Source organism: Aythya marila (assembly GCF_965140915.1).
Source record: "Aythya marila genome assembly, chromosome: W".
Classification (NCBI taxonomy): Eukaryota; Metazoa; Chordata; class Aves; order Anseriformes; family Anatidae; genus Aythya; species Aythya marila.
The window spans coordinates 17,443,704-17,460,953 of NC_139081.1; the positions used below are offsets into that span (position 1 = coordinate 17,443,704).

The 17,250-nt window shown below is 44.9% G+C and overlaps 1 protein-coding gene across 1 annotated transcript; it reads left to right on the top strand.

Annotated features, from left to right (window-relative positions):
* Positions 1-1,736: 1,736 nt before the first annotated feature.
* LOC309889413 (immediate early response 3-interacting protein 1-like) lies at positions 1,737-16,548 on the top strand. The gene is made up of 3 exons (XM_082782228.1): positions 1,737-1,864; positions 12,121-12,222; positions 16,228-16,548. Exons 1-3 carry the CDS (start codon positions 1,774-1,776, stop codon positions 16,281-16,283), a joined length of 249 nt encoding a protein of 82 aa, XP_082638354.1. The 5' UTR covers positions 1,737-1,773; the 3' UTR covers positions 16,284-16,548.
* Positions 16,549-17,250: the final 702 nt, after the last annotated feature.

Consider the following 17,250-nt stretch of genomic DNA (forward strand, 5'->3'; position numbering starts at 1 on the left):
CAGCTATGTGGGCAGAAGACAGATCCTGGGGCTATAGGACCCCAATATATATGCTTAATAGAATAATTAGGTTACAAGCTGTAATAGAAATAGTTGTAAATAAAACCAGAGATGCACTTGGATTAATTGCAAAGCAAAATACCAAGATGAAAACTGTTTTGTATCAAAATCGCTTAGCTTTGGATTATTTACTAGCACAAGAAGGAGGAAAATTTAACTTTAGTAATGGTTGTTCAAAGATTGATGATGAGGGTGTTTCTTCCTAGTAGCTGATAGAATGCTATGTTTTGGCTTAGGATGAGAAGAGTACTGATAACATGCTGATGTTTTAATTGTTGCAGAGCAGTGCTTACACCAAGCCAAGGACGTCTCAGCTTCTCACTGTCCTGCCAACGGGCAGGCTGGGGTTGCAAGAGCTGGGAGGAGGGCCGGACTGCTCGGGGTTAGGCTGGGCATCGGACAGCGGATGGCTTCACTTTCCTGTTTCTCCCCCATCCCAGAGAGGGAGGGGGGGAGGTGAGCGAACGGCCATGTGGTGTTTAGCTGCCAGCTGGGTTAAACCACAACAGAAAGAAAAGCTGTAAATGAACTTGTAAAGGAAATGAAGAAAATTGCACGTCTGTCGTGGTTTAACCCGGCCGGCAGCTAAACACCACACAGCCATTCGCTCACCCTCCCCCCTCCCTCTCTGGGACGGGGGAGAGAAATGGAAAGTGAAGCCCGTGAGTTGAGATAAAGACAGTTTAATAAGACAGGAAAATAATAATAATAATAACAATACAATGATGATAATAGTACTACTACTACTAATATGTACAAACAAGTGATGCACAATGCAATTGCTCACCACCCGCTGACCGATGCCCAGCCTAACTCCGAGCAGTCCGGCCCCCTCCCCCGGCTAGCCACCCCTATATATTGTTTAGCATGATGTCAGATGGTATGGAATACCCCTTTGGCTAGTTTGGGTCACCTGTCCTGGGTCTGTCCCCTCCCAGCTCTTACTGCACCCCCAGCCTGCCTGTTGGCAGGACAGAGCGAAAGGCTGAGGTGTCCTTGGCTTGGTATAAGCACTGCTCTGCAACAATTAAAACATCGGGGTGTTATCAGCACTCTTCTCATCCTAAGCCAAAACACAGCATTCCACCAGCTACCAGGAAGAAAATTAATTCTGTTCTAACTGAAACCAGGACACCTACATATTCATTCTTAATCAATCGCTCTCTAATTTCTGATCCCATGTTTCATGATGGCCTCATCGTTAAGAGTCTGATGTTATCATCAACCATGGGGACTGTCGACCCCCATGGCCACACTCCTACATCTCCCCCTTCTTTATTAACATCAACCATCTTCTTGACATGAATTATTACTTCATATATCACAGTCACAATCTGGGCCATAAGGTGTTTTGATCTGGTTCTCAGGGTCCGAGGGGCTCCTATTATCTGGAGGCCTAAGCGCAGCACAGGCACAGGACATCGCAAATGTAGCATATATTCATTCTTAATCAATCGCTCTCTAACTTCTAATCCCATGTTTCAGTAGGTTGATAGTTGGACTAGACGATTTTGGAGGGCTTTTCCAACCCTAATGACTCCATGATTCACTCAGGCTGCGGAGCGGGCCCCGTTCCCCCCACAGCCACCCGTTTGCCGCTATGGCAACGGTAGGGCGGGGCCGCCATTTTGTGTCCGCCCCATCGGGGCCTCCTTATCCTTCAACGTCCCACTCGAGCGCCACTCCCTCCTTTTGGCGCGTCGCGGCGGTGTCATGGCGTTCACGCTGTACTCGCTGCTGCAGGCCGGGCTGCTCGTCGTCAACGCTGTCGCCGTGCTGCACGAGGAGCGCTTCCTCCGCAACGGTGAGTCGCCGCTACCCTGCCCGCCCTCAGCGCCGCCAGCCCCGGGCCCCGTCCTGTCCCCCTCCCCCCCCCCCCCCCCCCGCCACGGTCCCGGGCCCCGTCTCTGAAGATGGCGGCTGGGCTCCTGTCACTGCTTTGTGTCCCCTTTTTCTATTCCCTTCTTGTTGTTTCCTTCCCCTTCTCCCCTGTATGTTTCTGAGCTGTTTTGAGAGAGGGAGTTAGGAGAATCTTATCAAGTAGTGATAGAGCGCTGACCACATTAAATTAGGATGCTACTTAGTGTCTTTGCTAATTATGGTGCATTGTGCAAATTAACTAAAGCAAGAAGCCTTGGGCCCCTTACCAAGGCCAGTCTCCTAATAAGAGTGTGAGCCTATCTTAAGAAACTGGCAGAAACTGGTCCTGCAGATGGACAAGAGCCAAGGAGCAACTGAGTCTGCGCAAAGACAAGATGTCAACCATCAGTGATGAGGAAGAGTCATCAATCTTCATCCCCACGACCCCCGAGGGCCACCACCAGGAGACACTGCGCAAGTGCAGATGGGAGGAGTTTATGGAATTGACTCCTTGGAACTAACTTTAATACGAAGCGGGGACAGGTTATGAATATGTACAGCCGTATTGTGAAACTTCATGCATATGTAACTCTTTACTGCATAGAACCGAGGCAAGTTGCCGCGTCAGGTGTGCACGACTTTGGCGGGACTACCCCCTGTGCTGCCCAGCGCCGAATAAACATACCTACTTTACAGTCTTATTGATTGTGGAGTCTGTTTTCCTCAAGTCAGTTTGGTGAGCCAGCCAGGAGACACTCTGCTCGGCTGTGGGATTGACTGCAGAGTGGACGCCCCTAGGTGCACCCCGAGTATTTTCCTCGGAGGAGCCTCCACTATCAGCCGCACACTGCGGAAGCAGACAAAAACCTCCTGAAGCCACAGACAAAAGGTATGTTTTACAGTAGAGGAAGGGCCTGTAAGTCGTACGCGTGGACAGGGCAGCTGGTAAATCACACAGAGACATCTGGCGTGCAGCACAGTCCCCATATGGGAGGAGGGTACTCTACAGGCTGACCGGTAGAGCGGCCACTAGCGATCTTGGGAGTAGATTGAGCAAATCCGAGGTTACTGCTGCATCCCAGTTTTGGGAGCCAGGACGGACCTGCTAACGGCTATAAGAAGCAGGAGAAGGGTAAGCGGGCCTCTCACAATTGTGACAAGGTTATCTGGATGATATTTGCAGCTGCTGGAGGGATATTAATTGGAGTGGTAATAATTGTATATCTTATTTGGGGATGGCTGGGTATCTCATGTTGAAAGCATTTGTGTAAGCGTATGTGTTTGAGACAAAGTATTGTTGTGAAGTGAATTACTCCACGAGGAACACGGTCAGAGACGATACAAACCAGTTTGGTTATTGTTTTAAGTGATATATTCTTGTGGTATGAACGAGAAGTGCAAGGGGCCTCTCTGTGTGATTGCATGATTGTGCTGTGTGAGTGAGATGCAGCATCGCTGCAAAGCGAATGCAGAGTTCCGATCCGCGATTCCATATTCTCCGTGAGGGGATCGGCCAGAGACGAACAAAACGCATGACAGACCGAAAAGAAGTGGTGTTTTATCCAAGTGTTGGCTGGTGGTGCCCGATATACGGGCCTGGCAGTGCATCTTGTAATCCTATTTTTGTTCTTAAATACATAAATGCATATATTTATTAAATAAATAAATAGGAGGGGGGCTGACTGATTATCAAAGCGGTAGAATGGAGAGTCACTTCTTTAGTGGTTCGGGCTTGAGCTCTGAGAATTTGGTAAGAAGGGGGAGAGCAAATTTATTTAGGCCTCAATACTTTTTTTAACCCCCATATTGACAGATATGCAGAAGTGATTCCTTGTTTTGTGTGGGCTTACTAACAAAGTGCATGAGAAAAATTGTCATTCGGTTTGAAATTCAGTCCTGTTGAAATGAAAGTTTTGTGGAAAAGGTGGTATTGTTTGTCTAGAAGACAGAAGGCTGAGTGCTTCAGGTGTTTTCCTGAAGCCCTGTGGATTTATGATTGGAACAGGGCTCATTAACAATATGAAATAGTAAAGTTTGTATGCGGAAGGAAGAGTTTAATCCCAGAGAACTGGGACATTTGGGAAGAAGATTAGGAAAAGATAGTAAAAACCCGCAGTAAAAAGGTTTGCGTGGAAATTGAAACAAGGGACAGTAACTAATATAAATAAATAAAAGGGAATGAATGGGAAATCAAGGAAATGGGTAATATCCAAAACAAAGACGTTTTAAAGAAAGCCTCCTTGGGTGCATATTGGCACGTTGGAAGGATATTGTTAGAACTGGGGGCACAGAAAGCAAGAGGACTTTCATTAAGTATTGCAATCAATGTTGGCCACTACATAAGCTAAACGGCCACTTTATGGACCAATCGACTATAACACTATCTTGCAAATAATGTTGGTTTTGAGGAGAGAAGGGAAATAGGATGAAATGTTGTCAGCATCTTGGATGGAAAAGGCGTGGAATTAAGTTGGCCCCTGACTGAGCCTTTGGTGTTGGCATGACAAAAGCACAGGCTGGAGAAAGATAAAGGAAGGGTTAAAAGGGTTGTCGAAGGTGTTAAAGGTGTGGCATGTAGTATTTGACAGAGCTGTTTGAAGTTGAATGAGCAGGGAAAGAGGATGTAGGAATGTTAATAGTTCTGCCTCAACCCGAGGCCGAGATCTCAAAATCACGGGTGTGAGCCCTCTGGGGCAGAGGGACCATGATGGGTCCCAGAGAGTTGTCACGGAAACAGAAAAGCAGTTAACTCTTAAAACAACCTTGAGTTCATGTGTGAGCTCAGATTGCCAGTGGGACCGCTCAGGGAACTATTAACGATTGCATTCCCCTGACCGACCCCCCACTGAGACCCTAATCACCCCGGAAATAATGAACGGTTATGTAAATACCAAAATCTGGTTAAATTGGGAATTGAGAATCTGCTCCAACAAGGTCCAAAAGAAACCCCTATGGAATTTTTGGACCAACTTCAAAATGCAATGGAAAACAAAACAAAACAAAAAGAATTTGGACCTAGCTTCAGAATACAAACAGAGGCAATTGGCTAGCCTCTTTCTAGGGCAAATGGCCCCTGATATCAGAAAGAAATTGTCCTAGGCTGCAAAATAAATTTACAACAGTCAGGAATGACGGGGACCTGGGGCATCTACCCTAGCAGGTCCACTAGTTGAAGAAAAACTAGGAAACGAAGAGAGAGGCTGGAATTTTTTGTTGGTTAAGGGAGCTTCTTTCCGTGTTAAGTAGTCTGTAAATGTAAGAGGAACAACTGGCCAACAGGAAAAGGTGTTTTTTTTTTTTTGTTGTTTTTGTTGTTGTTTTTGTTGTTTTTCTTTTTGCAATGCTTGAAATTTAAATTGGGGAAAAATGATTGGAATTACAAAATGGGAAAAACAGACAAGTTTGGTTCACGGTACTAGATTTACAGGCTGCCTTTTTCTGCCTTCCTGTGGCAACTGAAAGCCAGAAACTCTTTGCCTTTGAATGGGAAAATCCTAATAGAGGATGGGAAACTCAGCTTACTTGGACGGTGTTACCACAGGGGTTCAAGAATAGCCCCACCATATTTGGCACTGTGATCTTGAAGCTTGAAAGACCCCTTTGGGAAAAGGGGACATTGTTGCAACACACAAATGATAGCCACTGAAGAAGAAAAGGAATGTGTATAATGGACTATTAATTTACTAATTTTTTTTTTTTTTTCGGCACTAATACTGTGAACCCAGCAGCCTCTTTCCTTAGTAACAGAGTTTCCAGATTACCCATTCATGATTGCATCAAGACCACGGACACGGTATACTCCAGCTGACCAGACTTAAAGGATACACCCCTAGAAGATGCGGAGGATTGGTATATAGATGGCAGCAGCTTCATCCGCCAGGAATTTCGCCTCACAGGATATGCGGTAACAAACATCAGCCCAAAAGGTGGAAATCATTGCCTTGATAAGAGCTTTTGAGCTGGCAAACATTTGGACAGATTTGAAATATGCCTTTGGTGTGGTGCATGCACACGGGGCAATTTGGAAGGAGAGAGGACTTTTATCTTCCTCAATTAAACATGCAGAAGAGATATTGCAGTATACCTGCCTACATCAAGGAGGGGATACTGATATTGAAAGGGAAAATAGAATGGCTGATGCAGGAGCCAAAGGGGTAGCAGAACGGGCATCTGAGAGTCAAATTTTGGCATTAGTATCAGGAACAGAAAACCAGGCATTAACAAAAGCTTTCGAAAATGAGTAGAATACTCTAAGATGTAAACGGAAAATCTTACCTACAGGTTTAACATAAATAACTGTCCTGGTTTCAGTTAGGACAGAGTTAATTTTCTGATGGGAGAATTGTGATACCATATTAAATTGAATGGTAATTGGAGAACATAATAAAGCATGCTGGGGAGCTGAAGTAGTGTAAGAGTTTTTAAATAGCAAATGGATAGGGCCTAATTTGTATACCATTGTTAGACAGGTATAAAAGTAATCAAGCTCCAAACAGCGGTAAATTATTTTTTTTTGAACTCCCAAGAAAAGGGGGTATCAGTATTTGTCGGTATTAACTGACACCTTTTCAGGATGGCCAGAAGCATTCCTGACCAGAACAGCCAAGGCTCTGGAGGTAATTACAAGAAATAAAACCTCATTTTGCAGTTTCAGCAACTATATCCTCTGACAGGGGCAAAAGTGGTACAACAAATTAGCTGCCATTTGGGTATAGACTGGCAACTTCATACCACATATTGCCCTCAGTCGAGTGGCCAAGTAGAAAAATGAACCACTTAATCAAACAGAAAATTGTGAAATTGGGACAAGAATCAAGTTTGGTCTGGCCTCAGTCTATTCCTTTAGCCCTTTTGCATATACCAAGGGCAAAGGAAGGGCTAAGCTCCTTTGAAATCTTATATGGATGACCCTATGGAATACAAAGAGGAATATCCATGCAAGCTGGGGATGAACCCATGACCTCCTATATGGTGGTCTTAGGTAAACAGCTTAATGAAATTGGAAAGCATGTGAGTGGGACTCCGGGTAGAGGGTTAGATGGACCACTGCACAATAGACAAGCTGGAGGTTATGTACATGTAAAGTGTCTTGCAGAGAAGACCTTGGAACCTCAGTGGGAAGGACCGTTCCAGGTCACAGAGATCAGAATCAAGGAGCAGAATGCCTGGATCCATCACACCAGAGTGAAAAAGGCACCCAAGACCCCATGGAACATTACTCAGGTGTGACCTGGAAGGTTACGTTTCTCACAGTCTTAATGGTATCGTTGGTCAAGGAAACTGAACAGTGGGTGCACAATACCTATGTGAAACTCACCCAGGCAGTGAGTGATAGTTTCAACCTTTCTGACTGTTGGGTGTGCACACTGCTGCCTAGAGGCAACCTAGAATTCCCCATATGGGGCATACCCAGTATGAGTTGGACATTGACCTTTGCGCACGCAAGAAATGGAACATGTCCATTTGGCAAGGATGATTGCGAACATCTAGGGGAGAGATCTGAACTACTCCCATGCGAAAATGTTAACATGTAACTTTTAATCTTACTAAAACTTGAGATTATGGTGTAGGTGTCACAATATGTGCTGATAAAAAGGATACGAACTCAGAATCTCATAGCCTCAATTCTCTCGCGCAAATTTGCAAGCTACAAAAAGGATTCTATTGGCTATGTAGAGATGGGCGTGCTAGAAAAGCTTACCCTTAAATTGGAAGGGTCATTGTATCGGGGGCTGTCTTAGCCCTTGTGTTGGGTCTGTCTGAGCTGGAGTCACCTTTTCCCTGCAGCAGCCCACACAGTGCTGTGCTCTGCACTCATAGCTGGAACAGCACTGATATCACTCCAGTGTTGTGTCTATTGCTGCATAGTGCTGGCACAGCATCAGGACTCCTTCCAAGCCCCCAAGAGCCAGCAGGCTGGGGGTGGGCAAGTGATGGGGAGGGGACATCGCCAGGGCAGCTGACCTAAACCAACCAAAGGGATGCTCCATAACACCTGATGTCACATTCAGCAATAAAAAGGGGGGGGCTCTCATGGGGGAGGGGACTGTTCCTCCTGAACAACCACTACGCGTTTTGAGGCCCTGCTTCCCAGGACGTGGCCGAATATCGCTCGTTGATGGGAAGTAGAAAATAATTTTTTTTTCCCCTCTCTCTGTGCTTCCGCGCGGACTTATTGTTTCTTTTGTTTCTTTTTTCTCCCCATTCCCTTTCCCTTTAATTAAACCTTTCTCATCTCAAACCTTGAGTTCTCTGTGTTGTATTTTCTCCCCCTTCCTCTTTGAGGAGAGGGGGAGTGAGAGAGCGGTTGTGGTGGAGCTTGGCTGCCCACCTGAGTAAAACCACCACAGTCTTTTTTGGCGCCCAACGTGGGGCTCGAGGGTTAAGAAAACAATAGCATTGGTTGAAGTATTTACAACTAACATACTGGTAGTCACAATGTTCGGTTTTCTGTTAATATTTTTCTGTGTGACTATGTTGTATGTAGTCCATTCCCTGTTCTCTTTTTTCCTTTACATCCGATCGGAGAAAGTGTTGAAGTCTGTGCTTGGTTTCTTTATCATGTTGTGCTGTAACATGCTGGCCTTCAGTTTTGTCTGGTACTCAGGCCCTGCACTGTTATCTTCCTGGTCTCCTGGAGATTATCTTTTTGGAAATATTAAGAATTACAGCATCTTCTTTTTTGCCCCTAGCAGTCAATCAGTGAATAATATCGGGGGTGGTGCCTTCTACTTTTCTCCCTGTGGGCTAATTACAGCAGCCTTTGAGTATTTTGGATACCCTTGGTCGGATATTATCCTCCTATTACTAGTTCTAGTGTTTGTCTTCTTCCCCAAGGTAAAGCAGTTTATTAAGAATATTATCCAAGGACCTGTCCCCAGACAAAGTAGTTGTGGGGGGCAAGGTGTGTGGGGGGATTTGGGCAGGTACCTATCACGGTTTTCTCCTCCAATGGTTCTTAACTTCACCCCTGAACAAGTGCAAAATCCAAGAAAACTGGTAGAATGTTTGAAAGATGTATGCCCTGACCCTGGCAATACTAGAGAACTCCACCAGCTTGCTGCACTCTGCTGGGGTCTGGCTTACACCTATCAAATGTCAATTAACATTGCCCAGCACCCTCAAGGGGATAGGGAAGTTCCTGAATTTGATGATGAGATAGCACACACTATGACCACCCCAGAGGACCAACCATCTATGGTATCAGTCGCCCCTATAGTAAAGACAAAACCGTGGAAACGGAGATCAGGTCATTTAGCAAGGGAAGAAGCTCCTCCTAAGGATGAGGGAGAAGAGGAAAAGGCAGGCAGCTCTAAAGCAGCATCATCACGGCAACATCAGGGAGAAGAGACTGAAATCATAGATGAATCAGAAACTACTCGATCTCTATCCTTGAGTGAGCTGTGAGAAATACGAAAGGATTTCAATCGTCATCCAGGTGAGCACATCCTCACCTGGCTGCTTCGATGCTGGGACACTGGGGCCAATAGCCAACAGCTAGAAGGCAATGAAGCCAAGCAGCTGGGATCCCTCTCTAGAGAAAGGCTCATTGATAGAGTAATTGGGAGAGAGGCACAAGTTCTCAGCCTCTGGAGGCGAATCCTAACGGCTGTGAAAGAAAGGTATCTCCACAAGGAAGATATTGTATACCAAGTAGGCAAATGGACCACTATGGATAAGGGCCTCCAGCAGCCGCAGGAATTAGCTGTGCTGGAGATGCTTTATAGTGATTTAAACAATGCCCAGACACCTAAAGACCCTGATGAAGTCCAATGCACAACATCCATGTGGCGGAAGTTTGTACGGGCTGCACCCTCATCACCTGCCAGCACACTGGCAGCAATGGATTGGGAGGAGGGGATGTGGATAACGTGTCCAACCAACACTGTATTGAACCTAGAAATAGTGAAAGAATTTACTAACTTTTTAGAAAAGGGGGGACTGAGAGAGGGAGTGAGGAGAATCTTATCAAGTAGAGATAGAGCACCGATGGCATTAAACTAGGCTGCTACTTAGTGCCTTTGCATTGTCTATGGTGCATTGTGCAAATTAACTAAAGCAAGAAGCCTTGGGCCCCTTACCAAGGTCAGCCTCCTAATAAGAGTGTGAGCCTATCTTAAGAAACTGGCAGAAACTGGTCCTGCAGATGGACAAGAGCCAAGGAGCAACTGAGTCTGCACAAAGACAAGATGTCAACCATCAGTGATGAGGAAGGGTCATCAATCTTCATCCCCACGACCCCCGAGGGCCACCACCAGGAGACACTGCGCAAGTGCAGATGGGAGGAGTTTATGGAATTGACTCCTTGGAACTAACTTTAATACGAAGCGGGGACAGGTTATGAATATGTACAGCCGTATTGTGAAACTTCATGCATATGTAACTCTACTGCATAGAACCAAGGCAAGTTGCCGCGTCAGGTGCGCACGACTTTGGCGGGACTGCCCCCCCAAAGCTGGGACTACCCAGCCCAGCACTGAATAAACATACCTACTTTACAATCTTACTGATTGTGGAGTCCGTTTTTCGCAAGTCAGTTTCCTGTGCCTTGCACCACTCGCTGGAAGGGACCTCTGTGGGGTCACGCTCTGCTTCCCACTGCACCCAAGGCTGGGCATCACCGGCCTTTAGGAGCAAAAATAAACAATCAACAGAAACCAACCATAAAGCACAGAAAAGCCCCAGACAGCCAAGATGTTCGGTGTCCCAGGAGATGACCTGAGATGGAGATGACCTCTCATCCAAGGTTTCCTGATGAGGTTTTCCATTTTGTGACTCCTCACTCAGAGTCCTGGTTGCTCTAAGTCAGGCCGAAGCGGGAATTTGGGCAGGAGTGACATTTCTTGGCCCTTCCGCCTGCCCCCTGGTGGGACTCAGCTGGGGCTTTGGTTTTACTTGTCCTTTCCTGGAGCTCCAGGAACCCCAAGACGTGTGGGATGATGGAGGGGTCAAGCCCCTCACCAAGCCTGCGTGAGTCTTGGGAATAACCGCAGGCTTATCCAGGTGGGAGCACAGCACCCAGCCTGGTGCTAGCAGAGCAAGAGAGACAAGGAAGGAAAAAGGGGTGAAAGAGAAGGAAATCGCTCCCAAGCTGTCTCTGGAGGAAAGAAATTCACAGGTTGCACCGTGCAGCTCTGCACAGGGTCAGTCCCTCCTATGTCTGCCCTGCTCATCCCCAAATGTGTAAGGGTTGTGAGCAGCGGGACCAAAAATACGCAGTCCTATTGCTGGGGGATGGTGCTGTGCTCTGTCTCCTTGTAGCTCATCTCCCCACTGCCTTGGCAGGGAAGGCTTCTCATGCCCTCCTGTTTTTGTGTTTTCCTGGGGTTTTGTGTTTTCCACTCCTGTTGGTGTGGTGGCATTTCATACCGAAGTATGAAACCTGCCTCACTGCTTGCTTTATGTTTGTCTGTGCTCAGAGAATTAAAAATGTCCCTGCAGGCAGTCTGCATGATTTAGAGAAAGCCATTTTAAACCTTCTGATGTTTTCTTAGTGACTCCTTGTGCATCCTGACACTGTTTGCCTTTAAACATCACTACACACTAAGCAAAGCCAATTCAGGCTGTTTCCAGTGGCACTCAGCTCTGTTGTTCTTTGACAGGCAGGCCAGCCACAGATAGCCCATCTCTAAATGTTCATTCCCATCACAATGTTTGTCAACACTGGCTCAGTTGCTGAGCTGCCACCCAAAAAGTTTGAGTCATTTCTGTAGCACTTCAGAAAATCATCGTCCCAGTTTGGAATTTGTTCTGTTTCCATCGTGTAGCTCGTTTCTGAAGTGTTGCTTCATACCCAGCAATTACTTGTTCTTTTATCTTCTGGTAAAGGCCTGTGAGCAGATGTAGGCAATCTTTTTAATATTATTTTGGCGGATGCTTTTCTAAAGTCCAAATAAACTCACTTGGTTCTCTGTCATGCAGAGAATAGTAGTATATTAAAAAGGTAAGGGTTTCCTTTGCAGAAACATTGATCTCTTGTTACCGTTGCGTTCATTAAGATGTTTAACAGTTTGTGGTATATTGTTTCAAGCAATAGAATCTGAAATGAAGCTAATTGGTTTGTAGTTTGCTTTTCTAATGTTAGTGATAAACTCAACCATACTCAAGGTAGATCACTCGTTAATATCGCTGATAGCGTTTGTTGAATGGCTTCGTTTTTTTGTTGTTGTTAACATGGCTGCCTATTTTCATGTGACACAGTTGGCTGGGCAAGTGATCAAGGGATTGGAGGATTTGGAGACGCACCAGGAATTAAAGCACAGCTAATGAACCTCGTTCAATCTGTACGAACCGTTATGAGAGGTAAGATGATGATGATCGTTTGTTTAAACTCTCATCTGTGAAGTTTTGTTTCTGTGCTTTAATGACATAATGCCGGCATGTGTCTCTTTCTTTTACCAAACAGCTGCTCTCTCTGCTTGTCATCCAGTCTGTCCTTCTTTTTTCTCCACTTCCAGAAAAAATCCCAGTTTCCTTCTTTTTCTAATACTGGTGTGGTACGAGTTCACAGTCCAAAGCTATGGTGGTGGAAGGGAAGTGGGGCACATCCGTCCATCACACACCAGCATACACCCCTGAGCCCTTTGTGCACTTTTCTCTCCAGAAGAAAGCTGCTGACGAGACAAGCTGGGGGCTGTCACTGCTCTGGTGGTGAATCCAGGGGTGTTATCGAGACAGAGAAGGAGAAGAACAGTAACACAAAAATGGAAATTGTCTCTTCAGAGTTGGCGAACTCTGTGGATACAGTGTGCCTGTCAGAAATGTAACTTACACACACCGGGCCAGTCAAATCCACTGTTGAAATCTTATCAGAGCTTTTGTTCATCACTGCAGTATTTTCCAGGACCACTGCATGTGTACCAAGGTCTTTGGAGGAGTAATGTGAGGTGCAGTGCCTGGTGCGACAGAAATGGGATGAAACAAATCATTAGGTATTAGATTAAGCATGAAGAGCTGAAGGGATGAAAGACATGGACTCCTGATGGCTCTTGAACAGAAGACCTTTATTGCCATTTTCCTCCACTACATATACTTTCCCCGTAGCCCCATGCGCTGCCCACACGCCCGAATCTGTCATACAATTGGTTAGAGACCCTCAGACATGCGCCTCAAGCCAGCCAGCAATTGGCCATCTTTAACACTGTAGCCAGGTTAATTTATCTCGACCTTGCTCATGTTTTTGTTTCTACCACTTATTTCCTCATTATCTCTAATTCAGGGACGTGTGAAACAGTGCAAAGCCATCTGTGAATTCCTTTCCCGCAAAGAGCCATTTGTATTTGAAGCCAAACCAATTAATAACAGGATATAGCTAACAGCAGTACAGAACTGATAGCTGGGGTGCTGGTGATAGAGCTGATTTAATTAATTATGGAGGTGTCCTTTTACACTGCCTCTTATCTTTTCGTCCTTTAACATTAAAAGGGTCTTATCCTCTTCTCCATTTGGCTAGTTGCATTCAAACTAAAGCTGAACAAAATTTTTATTTGAAGGGATTTCTCAAAATATATTACCTATTTCCTCATTATAGAAATACACATCTCAAGGAATGTCTCTTATCTTGTGATTTCTGGTTGTTCTTCCAAAAATGAAAATGTTGTCAGTAGTGAGAAATTAGGGGCTTGGGTCTCTTAATATTCCTTAATAAATTTTCAATATACATATACATATATAAAATCTGGGGAGAGGTCAAAGAATTTGGTTCAGATATAAAACAAAACCAAATGTCATTTCCCTAAAATGGTGTTACCCAAACAAGTGCCCTAGCAGTTCTCTAGCCACCGTTAATGCACCCCACTGTAAGGCTGATGGAGAAAGAATTTGTGTAACCGAGGACCCCAAGACGCAATGGGTTTTGGCAGGCTCTTTCCATGGGCTCCCCTGATTATACTTGGCTCCTGCAGGAATTCCTCACTGCACACATTTCCTTGGTGACCCTGGGTCCTCCCCTGCTGCCACTCACCTCAGGAGAACTTTCACTGCTATGCTGATCACAACCAACAGTAACAGACTGCCACTGAGAGACACTATGATAATGTTATAAGTAATCAGTGATGAACCTTGAAAAGCAGATGGAAACCACAGGTGAGTTTTGCCAACAAGCAGCTTTAGGAAATGCAACCTTTTGCAAAAGGACCCCAGGTTGTCACAGGTTGCACACAGGTCCTTCTGCTGCAAACCATGGACTGAGAGGGGTGACTGACCATCTGTGAGTTAGGAGGGCATTCCTGTCAACTAGTTTTTCTTCAAAAATCTTGCAGCTCAGTTAATTAACTCATGGGTGTTTATCTACCAAAGGACAATCCCAAACTGCTTCACAGAGCTGATGCTGAAACCCAGCCCTATGGATCTAAGGATGGAATAGTGTAGCCCCACACTGCTAGACCACAGCACTGTCATTTCAGATATTATTCACTTTTTTGCAGTAAAGTCATTGCAGGATCCCATATCTTACTGCTTCTCTTGCCAGCACTCTCCATCCACTTCCACCCTTTTCAATTTCAGTTTCCATCCTTTTTGGCTCTTGGGTTTATTTCAAAAATTAATGGTCTGAAATCTGGCTTAGATTTCCCCTTCTACATCCATTTTCGAGTTCCCCACTCCTCTCTTCTGCCACAACAGCTCCTTTCATTTCCATCGTTCTGCCCTCTCTAAAATCCCAACAGCAACAGATCTATGGCTAATTCCTTCCTTCCTTTTGAGCTCATTCACAAAGCTGTATCTGTTAAATCTTGTACATTTGCTAACATTTGATAACATTGCTATTACCTAGAGCCTCTCACTGCTGTTGTCACACAAATAAACACTGCAAAACTGATTTTAAATGCTAATGAAAACAAACAGGAAAGTAAAGCACCTTCTTCCTTGGAAACTAAGGTGGTGTGAAAGCCTTCTTCAGCATCATGGAACATACTGAAAAGGAAAGCCAAAAGACATTCAGATCACAGTTCAAAATAATGTTTATTTTAGATCCGTTTATGACCTCTGAATATTTCACCATCTCTAATGTGAATGATCTTTACAACTTCCTAGTGATATTGGAACTTTATGCTATTAGACATTTTGCAGATTGGGAATCAAAGCATAGAGGGGACAAGTCCTAGAGACAGAATTTAATCTGACATCAAAAAACTGAATGTTTCTCTTAAGGTAATAAACCTCCCCAGCTGCCTTGAGTTTGACTGCATGTTTCCCTACATCATCTAATCTTGGCACGGCCAAAGGCCAGGCATCACACTCTAGCCCAACCCTAGCTGCGACATTGTTCGTCTATACCCCTCAAATGGATGCAGTCAGGTAGGCTCCTAATAAAGCACACTGACAGCTCCAACACTTCTAAAATGATGGTGGACCAATGTGCAGAACTTCTTCCCCCTCCACCCAGTGAGCACGGGCTTGGCACACCTGGCCAGGATGTGAGAAGCTCGGGCTGAGGCCACACAAACATCTCCACCTGCGACAAAGCCAGATGGGCCAGATGGCCTTCTACATCCATTTTCGAGTTCCCCACTCCTCTCTTCTGCCACAACAGCTCCTTTCATTTCCATCGTTCTGCCCTCTCTAAAATCCCAACAGCAACAGATCTATGGCTAATTCCTTCCTCTCTGCTTATCATCCAGTCTGTCCTTCTTTTGGGTTCATGCATGGATTCTATAGGAAGGTGCATGTTGCAGTGTGCAGTGCTTATGCTCTAAGTTTGTTGAAGCGTAAAATGTTCCCTGCTTTTCAGGCAGGGCCGATTTGGACATCTGCATCTGTAAGGTGCCACTGTGGCATCTTACCTTTTCCTGGGGTCTGGGAGGAAGCTTAGTATGGAACAGGTTCACATTGGCTCAGTGCAGTTTTATGTGAAGTACCAGGTGAGGGAAATGTAATTCTTGGGATTCTTAAAGGTAAGCCCATGCTTAGATGGATGGGGAGGGGGAACGTTCTTAACTTATAAGTTACCAATAGTTTTTCACTATAAAGCATATCAAAATTCATTTTATAAGTGCAAGTATGTATTTTATAAACAGCAAGGAACAAATCTTACTTTGTGGTGGGCAAGACAAGTAAAAACTGGTACATTTTTTCTAAACTGTAGTAAAAACAGGGACAGAAACAGACATTTGGAGAAAGGGATGTTTGAGCCAAAGTTAAGAGGCAATAAATATTTGTACTGTTGCTTCCTACTAGCTTTTAGAACCCTAGGCTGTGATCCTGAATTCCTTACACTAATCTTGATCCTGCATAAGAAAATGAGGTGTATTTTTTAAACTTCTGCTCCTTAGAAGGTGGTCTCCAATTACTCTTGTTCTTTCTCTGCAGTGCCATTAATAGCAGTGAACTCCATTACCATTGTGCTCCTCCTGTTGTTTGGTTGAAGATACCTGTTGCAAAATCTTTTGGACATCCAAAGAAGCAAGTTGCTAGCTGTCACTGCTCTGAGTTTTCTGGGATCCAGCATGGTTTAGCTGCCAGTTTGACATTCAACTTAAAATAATAAAGACACTATTTCTATTTATCCTATTTCCTAATGTTCACTTTCAGTTTCATTAAACAAGATAATGGGATTAATGCAACAGTGCTGCAAATATACTGGACTGTGACAAGTTCTGTTGCTGCCTGTTAATCGCGTTGACTGTTAGAGAATGCGTCGTAACGTGTTGCAATGAGTATCAATAGGATGCGGTTTTTAAATGTCTTGTTACTCAGGGATGAATTTCCTTCAATATACTTCCCAAATTATTCCTAAATTAAAAAAAAAGTGATTTTTATTTCAGTTACTACCACAGTACTATTTACCACAGACCTCATTGTGGTCTACAGCTTCCTCATGAGGGGGAGTGGAGGGGCAGGTGCCAATTTATTCTCTTTAGTGACCAGTGATAAGACCTGCGGGAATGGTGTCAAGCTGCGACAGGGGAGGTTCAGGCTGGACATCAGGAAGAGGTTCTTCACTGAGAGGGTGGTCACACACTGGAACAGGCTCCCCAGGGAAGTAGTCACTGCACCAAGCCTGTTGGAGTTTAAGAAGCATTTGGAGTGTGCACTTAGTCACATGGTCTAAACTTTTGGGTAGACCTGTGCGGTGCCAGGAGCTGGATTCAATGATCCTTGTGGGTCCCTTCCAACTCGGGATATTCTATGATTTAAGGGAATATGGATTAGGCTCCAAGCATGTTAAAAATTATTGAAGTCTCGTGATAGCGAGGGAGATAAAACCAGATGGGTAAATTTCTGATTCTATTCAAATTGGAAGCAGAGTGTTCTTGGTTTGATTGAGACTGGGATTTTTCTCTTGGTGTTCAATAGCCTTTTCAAATAGGTAATGTTTGGTGTGAAGCAGAT